This window comes from Mustela nigripes, chromosome 8, assembly GCF_022355385.1.
Source record: "Mustela nigripes isolate SB6536 chromosome 8, MUSNIG.SB6536, whole genome shotgun sequence".
Classification (NCBI taxonomy): domain Eukaryota; kingdom Metazoa; phylum Chordata; class Mammalia; order Carnivora; family Mustelidae; genus Mustela; species Mustela nigripes.
Genome location: NC_081564.1, coordinates 66,910,772 through 66,926,253, shown reverse-complemented (window position 1 = coordinate 66,926,253; position 15,482 = coordinate 66,910,772). Strand labels below are relative to the sequence as shown.

At 42.4% G+C, this 15,482-nt stretch overlaps 1 protein-coding gene across 2 annotated transcripts in view; it reads left to right on the top strand.

Moving 5' to 3' along the window:
* The window catches only part of DYM (dymeclin), a 335,066-nt gene that overhangs the window by 215,335 nt on the left and 104,249 nt on the right, over positions 1–15,482 (top strand). For both annotated transcript variants that reach the window (XM_059409625.1, XM_059409626.1), the window contains one exon: positions 12,239–12,341. In XM_059409625.1, the coding sequence (XP_059265608.1) occupies positions 12,239–12,341 (103 nt within the window). The remainder of the gene's footprint in view (positions 1–12,238; positions 12,342–15,482) is intronic.

Sequence of the window (15,482 nt, the reverse complement as noted above, 5' to 3'; positions counted from 1 at the left end):
CCGGTTAGATCAGTGGCTGGTGCTTATATTGTTGTAACGAGATACTAACGTACTTTCCGGTTAGATCAGTGGCTGGTGCTTATATTGTTGTAACGAGATACTATTCACCGAAGGTCCATATAGTATATGCTATTTACTTTCTTAGAAAATTTGTCTGAAAATATCTTTATTTTAACCTTTAGAATAAAAATGTATCAGGGGGGCACCTGGGTGGCTCAGTGGGTTGAGCCTCTGCCTTTGGCTCAGGTCATGATCTCAGGGTCCTGGGACCGAGTCCCGCATTGGGCTCTCTGCTCGGCGGGGAGCCTGCTTCCTCCTCTCTCTTTCTCTCTGCCTGCCTCTCTGCCTACTTGTGATCTCTGTCTGTCAAATAAATAAATAAAATCTTTAAAAAAAAATGTATTGAAATTCTCCCTTTGAGTCATTTTCATTCTGCGTTTGAAAGGCGCTACTCACTATTCTGTAGCCTTCAAGATGTCTAATGCCATAGCAATTCTTGACAGCTTGTGTATGGCCCTCCCTCTTCTTTCTCTCTCTTGGTTTCTAGGACCTTCTTTTGTCTTCAGTGTTTTAAAATTCCGGTCATATGCTATCATGTGGGGGTGGGGGGGCGCGATTTCTTTTTTTCTTCTTCTTTTTTTTTTTTTTTAACCTATTTTCTGGATTCTTGGTGGGCTCTTTTGGGAAAGGCATATATTCCAGCTTTGAAAAGTTTCCTTGAAATAATTCTTTAATAATGTCCACTTTTTCCTTCTTCCATATTCTTTGTGGTCTTAAAATATCCTCTGCTAAATTTTGTGGACCATTTCTTGGTCATTTTTCTGTTGCTTGCCATCTCTTTGTCTTTTCTGCCCCACTTTCTGGGAAAGTTCAGATTTGTTTTCCAGGTCTTTCGTTGAAGTTTTCATTTCTGCTATGGTACTTACACTTTCCAAGAGTTCTTTTTTGTTGTCTGACACTCCTTTTGACACCACCTCCTCCTCGTTTCACAGCTGATGTGTTGACTTCCCTCCTTTAGTTTAGTAATGGTAACATTTGGGGAGTTCTCAGCTTCTCCCTGCATTATCTCGGTTTCATCTGGGTTCCTTTTTTCTTTCTTCCTTGTCATTTTCGTGGCTGTCTCTGGTGATCTTCGGCGAGTTCATATCTAAAAGTGAGGCACTCAAGAAGTGACCAGAAGTTCTGTGTGCTCGGTTTGGACTTTGTTGCCTGGTGGCTTCCTTAACACTGTTCCAGCTGGGCTGGGTTTCTTGAGGACCAGCCCCTCCCCCCGTGTCTGTATCTGTGGAGTATTTTTATTATACTTCTCAGTTTCTCCTGAGAATAATCCTTGATTTTTCCCCTGAATGTACAAACGTAGCCGGGGCAATGGTGGTTGTTGCTGAAGGCAGAGGTTTCGGTGTTTGATCTCTAGACTCTTACGTAGTCACCCTCTTTTGGGACAGCACACTCTTCCTTAGTTGTGCCTTATATGTCGGAACCCACTTTCTGCTTCATCCTTTCAAGGGTGAGCACTTCTCTTTTTCTGGCAGCAAAAAGGAAGGCATTCATTGGGCTGAGCAGAGGAGGAGAGGGGAACTGAAAGTCTGACTTTTTAAATACAGATTTTCAGTCTCTCTTACTGTCTCTGGCCTCATCTGTACCACACTTTTTAATACCTGGTACTTCTATTTACCTGAACTTTGCCTGAGTTCCAGAGTATAAATACGTAGCATCTAGTCTTCCTTCACTGCTAGCTTGGTTTTGAGCCTTTCTTGGTCTCTCTTTTTTCTCTCTGTATTCAGTACTGAGTTTTCTCAACTATTGATAGTTTAAACCCATTGTAATAGTTTTCTGTTGCAATGGGTTTAAATTCCCGTTTCATGTTTCAGTTCCCAAATGCATATCTTAAACTAGAATCCCTTTCCTGAGCCAGAATGTCTACCTGAAGCTCCCACCTGGGTAACAAATAGGCATCTCACACTTACCATATCCAAGAGGGAACCTTTGGTGATCTCCTTAGAACCTATTCCCTATAAAGTTTTTCCTTTTTCAGTAAATGATGTGCTCATCATTCCATTTGCTTAGGGTAAAAACTTTTATGATATCCTTGACTCTTCTCCTCTTATACCCCAAATCCGGTCTGGCAGCAGCCCCTCTCAGCTTTGCTGTCAACTAGTTTTGAACACACATGAAAAATACTGGAGGATTACTCCAGGAAAACTAGATGTGTAAGTTGATTGTATTTCTAGCTCAGTGAGAGAAAATGTTTGTTTTTCTAATGCAGTAAAATATGGGGGGGGGGCGGTAATGTCGTGGCCATAAAAAATTGGGTATTTGTCTAAAGAGTCAGAAACCAGATGAGATGACATTTGAACAGATATGTTCAGATGAAGGAGTAAGCCACATCAGACCCCAGCATGTGTGAAGATGGAGGTTTGTCTTAAGAGATGCTCAGTGGAGAATAGCTCACAAAAGAAATGCAGATGTAGGGGATCCAGAGGTGAGGTTCCAGAGACCTGAACGGAGGAGTGAGCACCCCCAGAGTAGTTCCTCTGCCTCCTTCTCTGTGTCTTTCCCTTTCACTGTTTCAGCATAAGTTCATTCTCTCTCCTTGCGTGTGGGTTTTCTCCATGAAGCTAAATCGTGGCCATAGACACGTCCAGATTCACATCTCTGCAGTCTTCTCACCCAGGGGAAAGCAGTCTTTGTCACTGTTCCTAGGTAGAAAAAATCTTAGGGAAAGTTTCCATCTGGCGCAGCTTAGAGCATATGTCCAGTGACCTATCTTTGTGATCCAGGGCAGGGGTACTGTAACTGACTCAGCCTTGTGTCATGAAGTCACTTTTTTTCAGGAGAGTGGTTAGTTCTGTTCTTAAAAGAGGGGAGTAGGAGTGAATCATGAAGGTTAGGAAAAGAATCGTCAACCATAATCAGTAAAACAAATCTCCTGATGAGAGATAATAAGGCGGTTATGAGTGTGGAACTGAAAGTCAGATTACCAAGGTGTAAATTATAGCTCTTCCCTTCATGAGAAGTATAATCCTTGGCAAGTTAATTTAGCTCTCTAATGCCTTAGTTTCCTTTGTGTAATGTCATGAAAGTATTAGTACCCCCCTTAAGCCTGTTGTATATTAATTTAGTTAATAATTATGAAAGATAAGTAAGGTGCTCCGCATAGAGTCAGAGTATGTTCTCAGTAAGTAACAGCTACCATCATTCTTACTATTTCTCCTCGGAATAGAAAAGGATAACTAGTGGGATCCATCCTAGGAAGGTGAAGTTGCCTCAACATTCCGTGATCAATCAGCCAATACACTATATTTAAAAGACTTAAGAAAAAAACCATATGACCATCTTAGTAGGTACAGAAAGAGCTTTAAAATAATAATAATAATAATAATAATAAAATAATAATAAAAAACTTTTAAAATATCAGCATCTATTCCTGATTTTTTTTTTAAATCAGTTAACAAGGAATAGAGGGGATTTCCTCAACCCTCAACATGATAAAGGGCATCTGTGGACAATTTATAGCTAAAGTCCTGAATATATTCTTTCCTAGGGTCAAGAAAATGGCAAGGATATCCACTCTCACATTTATTTAACATTATACTAAAAGTCTTAGGCAGTACAGTGACAGAAAAAGAAATTTTGGAAATTCAGATCGGAAAAGAACACTTAAAGCTGGCTTTATTCACATAAAACATGGTCATATGTTAAAAAAAAAATCCTAATCTGCAAAAAAATTGAAAGAGATAAGTTTAGCAAGGTCAAAGGATACAGAGGTCAGTATATAACAGTAATTGTATTCTGATATTTATGTGGCAATCAGAAATCAAAATTTAAAGCAATACTGTTTATGGTAGCATAAAAATATGAAAGAACTTGGGAAAAACCATAACTAAAATACATGCAAAATGGGTATACTGAAAATTAAAACATTGCTGAAAGAAATTTTAAAAGACCAGTCAAATCCCTATGTTGCGCACCTGAAATTAATATATCAGTGTGTCACCTGTATTTCAGTAATAAAATTTTTTTAATTAAACATTTTTTTTAAAATTAAAGACTTCAGGGGCACCTGAGTAGCTCAGTCATTAAGCGTCTGCCTTGGGCTCAGGTCATGATCCCAGGGTCCTGGGATCCAGCCCCGTATCAGGCTTCCTGCTTAGCCTCTCCTACTCCCCCTTCTTGTATTCCCTTTCTCGCTGTGTCTGTCTCTGTCAAATAATAAAATATTTTTTTAAAAAATTAAAGACTTAAATAAGGTGATCCCATGTTCATGGGTCAGAGACAGTATTGTTAAGATCCTAGAATTTATCTATACATTTAACACAGTCCTAATCAAAATCCCACCAGGTTCTTTGGTAGAAATTGGCAAGTTGATTCCAAAATTTATGTGGCTATGCAAAAATCCTAGAATACCCAAAAGCAGTTTTGACAAAGAAAACTTACGGAGAACTCACACTACCTGATTTCAAGATGTACTATAAATTATAACTAATGCAATCAGGGCAGTGTGGTATTATTGGTAGGCAATAAATTTATAGACCAGTGGAATGAAATAGAGTCCAGAAATAGACCCATTCATATATGGTCAGTGAAGTTTTGACAAGCTCATCAAGGTAATTTAAGGGGGAAGGAATAGTCTTATCAACTAATGGCACTGGAACAGTGAAATATTCATATGCAAAAAACCAGCGGGAGAACATAAACCTTGACTTTTACATCCAAATGGAGCACAGACCTTACATAGGAGACTTAAAACTATAAACCATATACATCAAATCATGGGAGAAAATCTTTAGGATCTTGGGTTAGGCAAAGGTTTCTTAGGACACAAAAAACACAGATCTTTCTTTAAAAGTTGATGAATTGGACTCCCTCAGATTCTAAAATTTTGCGCTTCAAAGGGCACCGATAAGAAAATGAAAAGAAAGACCTCTCTACCCCACTGCCGGTCTGGGGGAGATTATTTACAAAACAATACCTGATAAAGTACTTTTATCTAGAATATTATAAAGAATTCTTACAAACTCAGGAAGAAGAAGGAAACTGCCCATTGTTTTACATGGGCACAAGGTTTGAATACGCACTGCCGCAAACAGAACTAGGAGCCCAGGAAAGTTGGTTAGGGGAACGCAAGCTAAAACTACAGCGAAATCTTCACACCCCCGGGAAGGGTTAACGCTAAGACTGGCTTAGCAAGTGCCAGCAAATATATAGGACAGGTGGGCCGCTTCTTACAGGGTTAAACAAATATCGTGATATTTATTCAAAAGAAATGGAAGACATTTGTTCACAAAGAAACTTGCAAGAATGTTTATAGCAGCTTTATTCTTAAAGGCTCAGAAAGGGAGACAACCCAAGGGTCCGTCAACTAATAAATAAGTAAACAAATTGAAGTTTGTTCATGCAACGGAAAGCTACTTGGCAGTTAAAAGGAATGAATTCCAGATACACCAAACAACGTGGGCGAAACACTAAAGTGATAGAAACCAGACCCAAAAAGAGTACACATGGTATGATCCCTTTTACCTGAAATCTAGAAACGGTAGAACCGCAGTGACAGGGAACAGCTCTGTGGTTGGCGGTTGCCCGAGGTGGAGCAGGGGATTGACTGCAGAGGGCTACAGGGAGCGTCCCGTGGGAATGGAAACGTTCTGCATCACAGTTACGGTGATGAGGCCCATGAATGTTTCAGTTTTTCAAACCTCATCAAATTGTATACTTAAAATTGGATAATTGGAGTCTATGTTGATGATTTCTATAAAGCTGATCAAAAACAAGGTAAGCACAGTGTGAGACTATATGGAAGTGTTGGTTGAGGCGTGAAGTTAGGGTAGTTCACATGGAAGGTGAGCCCAGGTTAGTCAGATCCTTCGCAGACGGGATGGAATGGGCAGCAGCACTTGGGCCTTGAGGGATGAGTACATTCAGCTGCGCAGGGAGGGGAAAGGAGGCTTCCTGCATGAAGAAGGAGTTTCTGCCTGCAGCGGAGAAAGTCTCAGGCTTGGCATTAAAGGAGATGTGGTTTCTGTCTGCAGCTTTGCTCTTATTAACTTTAATAATATTTTGTCTATCTTGACATTTAAAAATAGCTCTTTAGGCTTTGTCAGGAACTTTGAGTTCACTACCCTGTGTAACTTTAACCTCAGATGCACTGTCAACTCTGTACCTCAGTTTCCTAACTTCCCATTCTTCTGTGGAGTTGAGGTGCTCCTTGTCTCTCTGGGGACCGCCATGATGAGGGAAGGTGACTACAAGTTGTGAGGGGGGCAAGGCTGTCGTAGGGAAGGCCTGCAGTTCTCTGGGAGGGAACCCCCCTGCCACCTCCTAGGAAGTGACACTTCTGTGTTGCTTCCTCTTCAGGGTCTTACTCTAGCTCTTTGCCCCCCCACTGCCCACTTCCCCACATCAGGCTTCTCTCTCAACCACGGGGGTTCCCTTCAGCCTCCTCCTCCACTCCAAGAAAGGTTTTGGTAAGGTCATCATTGTTTTCTTTCCTTGAGCCAAATCCAGTGATTTTGTTTCTTTCTTTTTTTTTTTTTTTTCTTTAATCCTTCTTTACCTGTTGACAGGGATGACCACTCTCCCCTTGAGACTATTCTCTCGGCTTCCAAAATGTCTTCCACTTTTTGTTCTTCCACTGCTATTTTTCTAAGGCCCCTCTGCTGTTTCCCTTTTTTAGTCTTGGTGTTTCCCGGAATCCTGACCTTGTTCTTTTTTTCTCACTTGACACAGTATCCTTGGGTGGTCACGTGTACTTGTGTGATGGCCGCTGATGCCCATAACCCTCACAAGTTCTCTGCTCTCTCCCGGAGCACCAGCTTCATATTTCTGAACTGCCTGCTGGATATTTCTTACCATCTGGATATTCCTGCGCATCTCTGGCTTTTGTGGCAGAATCATTAAGAGCACAGATTCTGGAACTTGGCCTACCCCTGAGCTTGACTCCTGACCTCACCACTTAGTAGCCCTGTGCCTTAAGCAAAGTACTTAACTCCTCTCTGCTTTGATTATCCTCCCTAAAAACCAAACACAGGATGGATAATGATAGCATTGGCCTCTCCTGATGGTTTGATGAGCAGCGAGCCGTGCATGTGTGTCCTAGTCGCTCCTGCTGCTGGGACACAGCCGTGGGCTTCCTGGGCCCTTTGCCTTCTCTGACGCTCTTCTCTTCCCCGCACATTCGGTCACATTCTCAGCCAGCTGCTGTTTCCCAGTTGGGAACTTTGGAGTCACCCGGGACTCCCTTTTGTCACTGTTTCTGTTGTCTCTCTGCCTTCCTAGTGACTCGTACTGCCTTAGCTCGGTTACCTCCTGCTCTCTTATTTTGAGCCATGAGGTTCGTTACCTAAAGGATCTTTCTGCTTCAGCAGTTGTTTCCCTGTCATCCTTTTCTTGAGGCGGGGAGGGATCTTTCTGAAACAAACGCAGCAGTGATGTGCTTGTGCCTCACTGCTTGGGCCTGTATTTTTCAGATGTGGCTTCCTAGAGCCCTGAGGTTCTGTGGCAGGAACTGGATCACCTCCATGGGATGAGAGCACACTGGGGAGAGACCGAGGACACACATGAACAAGGACTGATCGCTTTCTGTCCATCTCTTGCCCCACACTCCCCGCCTGAACACCAGACACAGCAGCTTTGCTTTCGTGTCTCCTGCTGTCATAAAACACCTCTGGCTTTCGAGGGGCACCTGGGTGGCTCAGTCAAGCATCTGGTTCTTGGTTTCAGCTCAGGTCATGATCTCATGGGCTCTGCACTCAGCGGGGAGTCTGCTGGAGATTGTCTCCCTCTGCCCCTCCCGCTCTCTCTCTCAAAGAAATAAATAAATCTTAAAAAACAAAACAAAAAAACAACAACCACCACAACAAAAACCTCGGCTTTCAGGATAAAGTCCAAGATCTAAGCGAGACATGAGAGACACCTCATAAACTGTCCCCACTGCTGGCCCAGCATTGATGGTGTGCTCCGCCACACATGGAACATTTGGTGAACGCATGTGCCATCCTGTTGCCTACGCCGACAGTGCTCAAGTATCTCTGTCCTCCCTGTGCTCCTTTCTCGGCACAGATGACCTCTACCTTTGCCTCACTGGCTCGGCTCACTCCTGACAGTTCCTTCAGATCCAGCTCAGGTGTCCCCTCCAGCCGTGCCTTCCTGTTCCTGTCTCCAGGGGCAGCTGGGCAGCCTCATCTGCATCCCACCGGCCCTCCCTGCTCAGACAGTAGAACCTTCTGTGTACGTTTGTCCTCCCCAACCAGCCACCCCTCCAGGAGGGCAGGACAAAGACCGCGCTGCCCTTGCTTGTCACTGTCTGCCGGGCATTTTGCACATTGCCCCACACATCATAGGTTCTTGGTAAATGTTTGACTTACTGCCTGCCTCAGTGACTTGGGTGGAGATGCAAACCTCGTAACATGGTTTTTGTAACAGGTGCGTCGCTGTCTTGCTGTGCTTTCTCTCTCGCCGCCCTCACCCCGTGGACTCACATCATTCAGCCATGGGACTCCTTCGCTTGAGCCTCTCTGAGCCCCTGGGCACACCATTTCCCTTTCTGAGTTCCATACTCTCCCTGCCCCGTACGTGTCCCCACCAGCAAGCCCCTTGGGAAGATTTCCTGGGACAGGCACCGAGCCTTCCTCTGTGTTCCCTCAGCGCACTCTGGAAACCCACCATGTCCTCCGATTTCGGAATTACAGGCTTTTTCTTTTTCTTACCACCTTAGATTTCAGCTCCTTGGGCTTTTGTCATTTTGTAAGACTAATGTTCCTTTAGCTGCTTCTCCATGTTGAGTCAAGTCCAGGGCTTGCAGTGTGCCCTAATGGGTCCTTCACAGTCCGTCCTAAACCATCTCTGTTTGGGCCTCGTCTCCTGCTGCTGCCTGTGAGCCCCGAACGGCAGCCCTTTCCAAAAGCAGCTGGTGGTTTTCTGAGCGTATCTCATGTAGGACTAACCATGCAGAGTCTATCCTCGTGCTCCGTTCTGAAATGCTGGCTGTTCGCAGGGGCTCTGTTTTCTTCAGGTTAGTGTATTCTTTTTATTCCACTTTTTAAAAATGTATATAATATTTCAGGCATATATCAAAGAGATAGAGTAATACAGCAATCCCCTATGTGTATACCCAGCATAACAAAAACAACATTTTAGAGAGAGAATGAGAGAAAGATTCAGAGAGAGAGCTAAATCCCTTATTTTTTTCCTCTCTGATCTCATTTCCTTCCCTTTCTCAGTGAAGAATGGCTGTCTTAAATATAGTATTTATCATTTCCATATGGTTTATTATTTCATGTTTTATCTGTAGAGGATCGGTAATATCATTTTTGCATTTTTAATACACTATGTAAATAATACTACTTTGGCGGCATTCTTCCACTAGAATCCTTGCATGTAAAATACCCTTGTTTTGGAGTTTTATCCTTATTGTGGCACAGAGCCTCGGATAACTTTCCATTGCTCTGTAGGTTTCCTTACAGGACTCGCCCGCAGTATTAACCCATGCTGTTCATCAGCGTTCTGATTTTCAGTTTTTCATTGCTAAACCAATTTGTAGTGAACATACTTGTATAAAAGAAAAATCTAGTCTTTTTCTAAGATTAAAAAACAAGGACTCTGGCAGCGATATCCTGAGTGGATAGTACACTTGAAAGCCAGTTTTGCTCAGAATTACCCCTTTACACGCAAACACCATACATCTCTACCATTCGCTCTAACTGGCAGTAAGCTAAGGGGGCTCGTAGTTTGATTGCAAAGTTTTCACCAGAAGTTACTTTTCCCAGCAATTTACAAGCCACATCTCATATACATTTAGGTCCTTTTGCCTTAAAAAGTTAAATGCGGGGATGCCTGGGTGGCTCAGTGGGTCAAGCCGCTGCCTTCGGCTCAGGCCATGATCTCAGGTTCCTGGAATCAAGTCCTGCATAGGGCTCCTTGCTCAGCCGGGAGCCTGCTTCTCCCTCTGTCTCTGCCTGCCCCTCTGCCTGCTTGTGCTCTCTCTCTGACAAATAACTAAATAAAATCTTAAAAAAAAAAAAAAAAGTTAAATGCGAGCCAGAATTAGAATGTTAAAAAAAAAAAAAAATATATATATATATATATATATATATATAGTGAAAGCTCTTTAGATTTAAGACCTGAGGGAAAAGCCTCTTAAGTTGTAGGAGAATAACAGCTTGAAGTCAAGTGTGAATGCTGTTTCTCATTCGTGATAGGAAACTTGAAGTGGCCTCAAATCAGCTGTTCCCACACCAGCTTTCTTAGGAACAGCTGGGAGCAGTAGCTACAGCTCCTTGAGGTGGACCAGTCAACATTTTCGGCCCTCACCAGTCAGATTTTCTGTTATACCCAAATGAAAGAGCTTACGTTAGAACTGAGTCTTACTTCCTTGTTTTGTCTTCTTCTAACAAGGAAAGTGGATTGTTAGTATTCTCTTTGAAAATAAACAAAACTAGCCTTTCTTCTCCTGAGGAAACAATTTCAGATCCTTTTTGCTTTGATTCCTACAACTTGTTTAAGAATTCTCTTCAATTTTGATGGAAGAGACCATGGATTACCTTTGCTATCCTCTGAAGGGACACTGTGGGGACGTAGACAGAACCCCAGGTTGCTGGTATTTTGTAAACTCAACAAAGGCCGCTGTCTGTCTTCACTTGCACCCCTTCTTCTAACTAATACCAAGAAGCGTACTTCTTCCAAGCATTTTTAGTGCTTTCCATTTTTATGTGGGCATCAGTTCATGCCTCTGAGACTTGCCACGCCCTGTGCAAGAACTGACCATCAAAGTTCCTTTGGCCTCAAAAAAGCTCCTGAAATTCCCTTTTTTCCTCAAATGTGCTGCTAACAAATTAAAAGAACCTTAGTAATTTTTTTCTTTATGCATTTCCATGTCAATATGCTTTGTACACAACCCCAACAAATTTTTGCCTTTTATTTTCATCATTTACAAAATAATTTGTATATTTGAAATGTATACGGCTAATGCAGTTCACTGTCCTATTCTGTTGTGCTTTTACTTGGCAATTTTACTTCAAGGAATTTATCCTGTACATAGTCTCACTTCAATATGCTAAAAAATTATATACAAGGGTGTTCATCACAGTGCTGTTTTAAAAAAAAAAAACTGGAAACGTTGCAATGATTGATTAATAATGGGCTAAAGATAAATAAACTATAGTATATCCATATGCTTATATGTCCATTCCTGGCCCTCAACATTTACTGAATGGATCAAGGACTATATTGTTCAATGAAAAAAGTGTGAAGTACGGAACAGTACACATTGGGTGAAATAAAAAAGATGCATGTGTGTGTATAGCCTTGCCATCTTTAACAATTCTGGGATCACAGACAATAAAGTGCTGGTACATAGTAGCTACCTGTGCATCATGGCAGTGGGTGTGAGCAGAAAGTGTAAGGTTTACTTTTAACCTCGGAAGGTAAAACAAAACTGAACCTCAGGTGGAGAAGACTCTTGAGCAGGTTTCTGGACCTCCCTCTTGGAGTTCTCCCCAGTCGAATAATCTGCCTACAGATTCCACCTGCCACACAGCGCCGAGCCCTGACCCCTCTGGCTTTTCAGCTCGCGATGCTGCTGCTGTGCACTCCCTGGGTCCCAGTCTGGAACGTTCTTTAGGCAGTTACTCTCTTCTAGGGATCCCAGTCCTGCACTGCAGATGTTGTACACCAGCTGAAAAGTCATTTCATATCTTTTGTCCATTTTTTAAGGTATTAATAGCAGGAAGGTTAATTTGGGGCCAGTTAGTCCATCATGACCAGAAGTGGAAATCTTAAAGATAAAGCGGTGATAGAAAGTGATTGACTCTCTTATCCTAGAGAAATAATTTAATCCAATACGCTTCTTTGAAGGATGAGGAAATTGAGGTACACGTCTAAGGGGCTCGTCATAGCTTGCTCTCAGAGTGACTCAGGAAGCCCAGTGCCCCTTAGTCTGTCTGAATCTCTGTCCACTATTCTTTCCTCGATACTGGAAAATTCTCCTATGTTTGCAGTAGTATTTTAAGCTGTCAAACTTTTTTTTTTATTCTTTTGAATCCCTGTAATTTAAACATTCTCCTCACTTTATTTTTTTGTTATATCGATGGTATCATTGATCCTGCTGTTAACACAGGTATGAAGAAAAAAAAATCATACATGTGTATTTTAGAATATGACATTCTGCAGAACTATAATACCGTATAAAACCCAGAAAAGGAGACACTTATTTCTCTCTTTTTTTGTTTTTTGTTTCTTTCAGTTTGTTTTCCTTGCTGTCTAAAAAACACAACAAAGTTCTGGAACAAGCCACACAGTCCTTGAGAGGGTCACTGAGTGCCAACGATGTTCCTCTACCAGATTACGTAAGTAGTTAACCTTACATTGTCAGTAACAAGCTTTCCTTTCATTGTAAGGCTCATAAGTAACGATCTCTGTTCTCAAGGTCTGACTATGATCTTGGTGCCTCTAATATGCAGATAAAGGAGTGCTGTCTCACATCAATGGGAAAACTTTTAAGTGATTATTAACAAGTGGTTAAAGAAAGTCAACCCTAAGCCAGTGACTGTTAATAATTAGGACCCTTGTTACCTCAGGCAAGAAACCCACTCAAACTAGTTCCATGGAAGCAAAAGGAGCGGTTTCACAGAAAACATGCAGAGGTTTGTCACTGAACTCGAGGGGCGGGGGTACAGGGGCTGGATTTCACAGAGAACCAGAACCTGAACTTGAGAAGCTTTTGGATTCAATAACATCCTGTCTTTTTGAGGCTCTTCAGTTTCTAGGCTCTGGTTCCTTTGCTTCCGCTTTTCTCTTGAGCTATTATTCTCGATTGGCCAGATTTCCCTATGTGTTGACTTGGACCTAAAATAGCCACTCCAGCCTTCCTCTCGCCCTGGGAGTGTCATATCGTTAGCCACCTGACCAGTCTTGAAGCCCCAGTTCTCCGTTCCAGGGAGAGACACTCTTCAGTGGCTCCGCTCAGCTCAGTGCGCCACACTGGTCCTGTGAGCCACGGTCAGCAGGGACAGCACTCGTGTGTTGCCATGGTTTCATCCACTTGACAGATAAAGAACTTATTCCCACCTCACCTCAGAGAATGACAGCAGAGTGGAATGGGAGCGGCACAGGCATGAGTGGTCTAGAATAACAGGAAGGAGAATATTAGGAGTCCCTTCAGGCAGTGCCACTGTCCGTGACCTTCCTTACATTTTGGAACATGGCTCAGATGAGGATGCTAAAAATTATCTTGTCACAGACCACAGAAGTAGTCCATCGAGTTCTAACAAGGACAACAACTCTCAGTGGGTTGATACTTAAGTACTTCATGAGAGAATTTTTAAGTTCGGAGTTTGAAGTGGTGATGCATTCCAGACAGCCGGCTACTTGTTCTGTTTCCTGTGGTTTGTTTCATTTCTAAATGGCTGTGCTGATACGAGACTGTGGGAACGGCCTCCAGTCCCGATAGCGGTCGCTGATAAACAGAGATGGCTGGGTGCAGCCGCAGCCCAACTCGTGCTGTTTTTCTTCCCTTTTATTTATTTTCGTGTATGCGTGTGATGTGATGACCTGTCATTCCCATGAAGGTATTAAGTGTGTAATTCCAAAGGACTTCTCTTTTACCAAAAAAAAAAAAAAAAGTATCTTTGATTATTTTCCTGCTAACTGAATATTCTCAACTTTTTCCAAAAATTAGCATAATATCCGAGCCGGAACTTGTTATAAGAAAAATATTTCTTCCTAATCATTCCTTGAAAACCTCAGTTGGGGCCTCTGAGTGGCTGTGGGGATTGCGTTTATTAAGAACTTGAATTCAGGGATGCCTGGGTGGCTCAGTCCGTTAAGCATCCAACTCTTGATTTCAGGTCAGATCATGATCTCGGTGTTGTGAAATCGAGCCGTGCATCAGGCTCCGTGCTGTGGGTGGAGCCTGCTTAAAATTCTCTCTCCCTCTACCCTTCCCTCTCCAAAAATGAAAAGAAAAAAAACCCCTTCAATTCCTCTAGGAATGTTTTGTTATTTTTATATAATTATCATGTGCTTACATAGCACTCCTGTGTCATTTCTTCCACAAAAATGTGTTGAATGTATTTAGTGTTGAGGGTGTGCTAGCAGCATTCTCCTGTAATGGGAGACCAGAAAATCACTATGTCTTTGAGAAAATGGATCATATTTAATGGTATCCGCCAGTCATGAAAGTGATTATGCAATGAAAGGACAGGTTAAGCCCCTAACAGACACACCAGTTCTACTATTGAACCTGATAGTTTTTAAGTTGCTGATTTGTTCTTGCATTACATTTTCACTAGGTAAAAATGAATTTTTTAAAGTATCTGGTTCATAGAAATACACAGAAAATTCTACGTAGAATCTGGACAGTCCTTATTTTAACATTTGTGTGTGAGAGACTTTACGAATCGCAACAGACTCCAGATGGGCTAATGAACTCGAATTTTGCCGCCTTTCCTCAGAGTTCATTGCAGAGGGTGGGTCGCCCTGATTCGTTAGTGGTGATGGCGGCGGGGTCCTTCCTGCCACTTAGCCATGTGGGGACGAGAGAAGTCAGTGCTGCTGTGTGTTTTCTTTAATCATGACTGAGCGTGTTCCCTTGTCATTCCCACAGTGCAAAACACTGTAAGTGATCTGTGTATTTGAAGCCATGTTCCCACTGTCATTCTCTTTGAAATTGGTCATTAACTGGGAAAACAAAATGTTTCTCCCTTTTTTCCCCTCCCTGGAAATCGTAATTAAACGTCTCTGCCAACAGCCACATAAAACTCTGTGTTCTGGACTCATGCTGTAGACCACATATTTGTAAAAGATGGAAAGGAAAGGGTCGAAATGCTGCAGTGGGTCCCTGACAGCATAAGAGGTCACTTCTATCCAAGCCGTGACTGTCCTTTCCCACTGGGATCAGATGGGTTTGAATAAGTGCTCAAAAATAATCATGTGTTCTTCTCACTGTAATACACAGAGTACTCTCAGTCTGCCTGGAGCTTTCTGAGTTTATTAAGAAAACACTTATCCTCATTGTACTGTGTAATTCACAAGTCCGTTGAGTAACAACAGAGAAAACAAATAGCAAGTTAAAAAAGCATGAGTGTTCATCCTTCAGTACGGCCTTGTTTGGTGGGACTGCTCAGGGGAGACCTGAAGCCTTCCACCAAGTTCTAGATAATGAGGGGACTGGCTGCTGAAGGGGAAATAAAACAAAAACTGCACTCAAGTCCTCTTTGGGAGAGAGAATGCTGAGCACAGAGAGGGAGAGCTGTTTCTGCAGCCTCTCTCCGGGGGCAGTAAAGACGTCTGGGAAAGCACGGGCAGTCCATCCAGCCACGTGACTGCACTTTGCTGTCTTTAGGGTTTCCTAAAAGTGAATTCAGTGACTAGAGCAGGGGAGAATTGCTAAAGGAGAATCTTTCCACATATTTTTTTTTTTTTTTAAGCCACTTGAGTCATGTACGACAGACCTGAATATATAAAGTAAAACAAAAATAATAAATGAG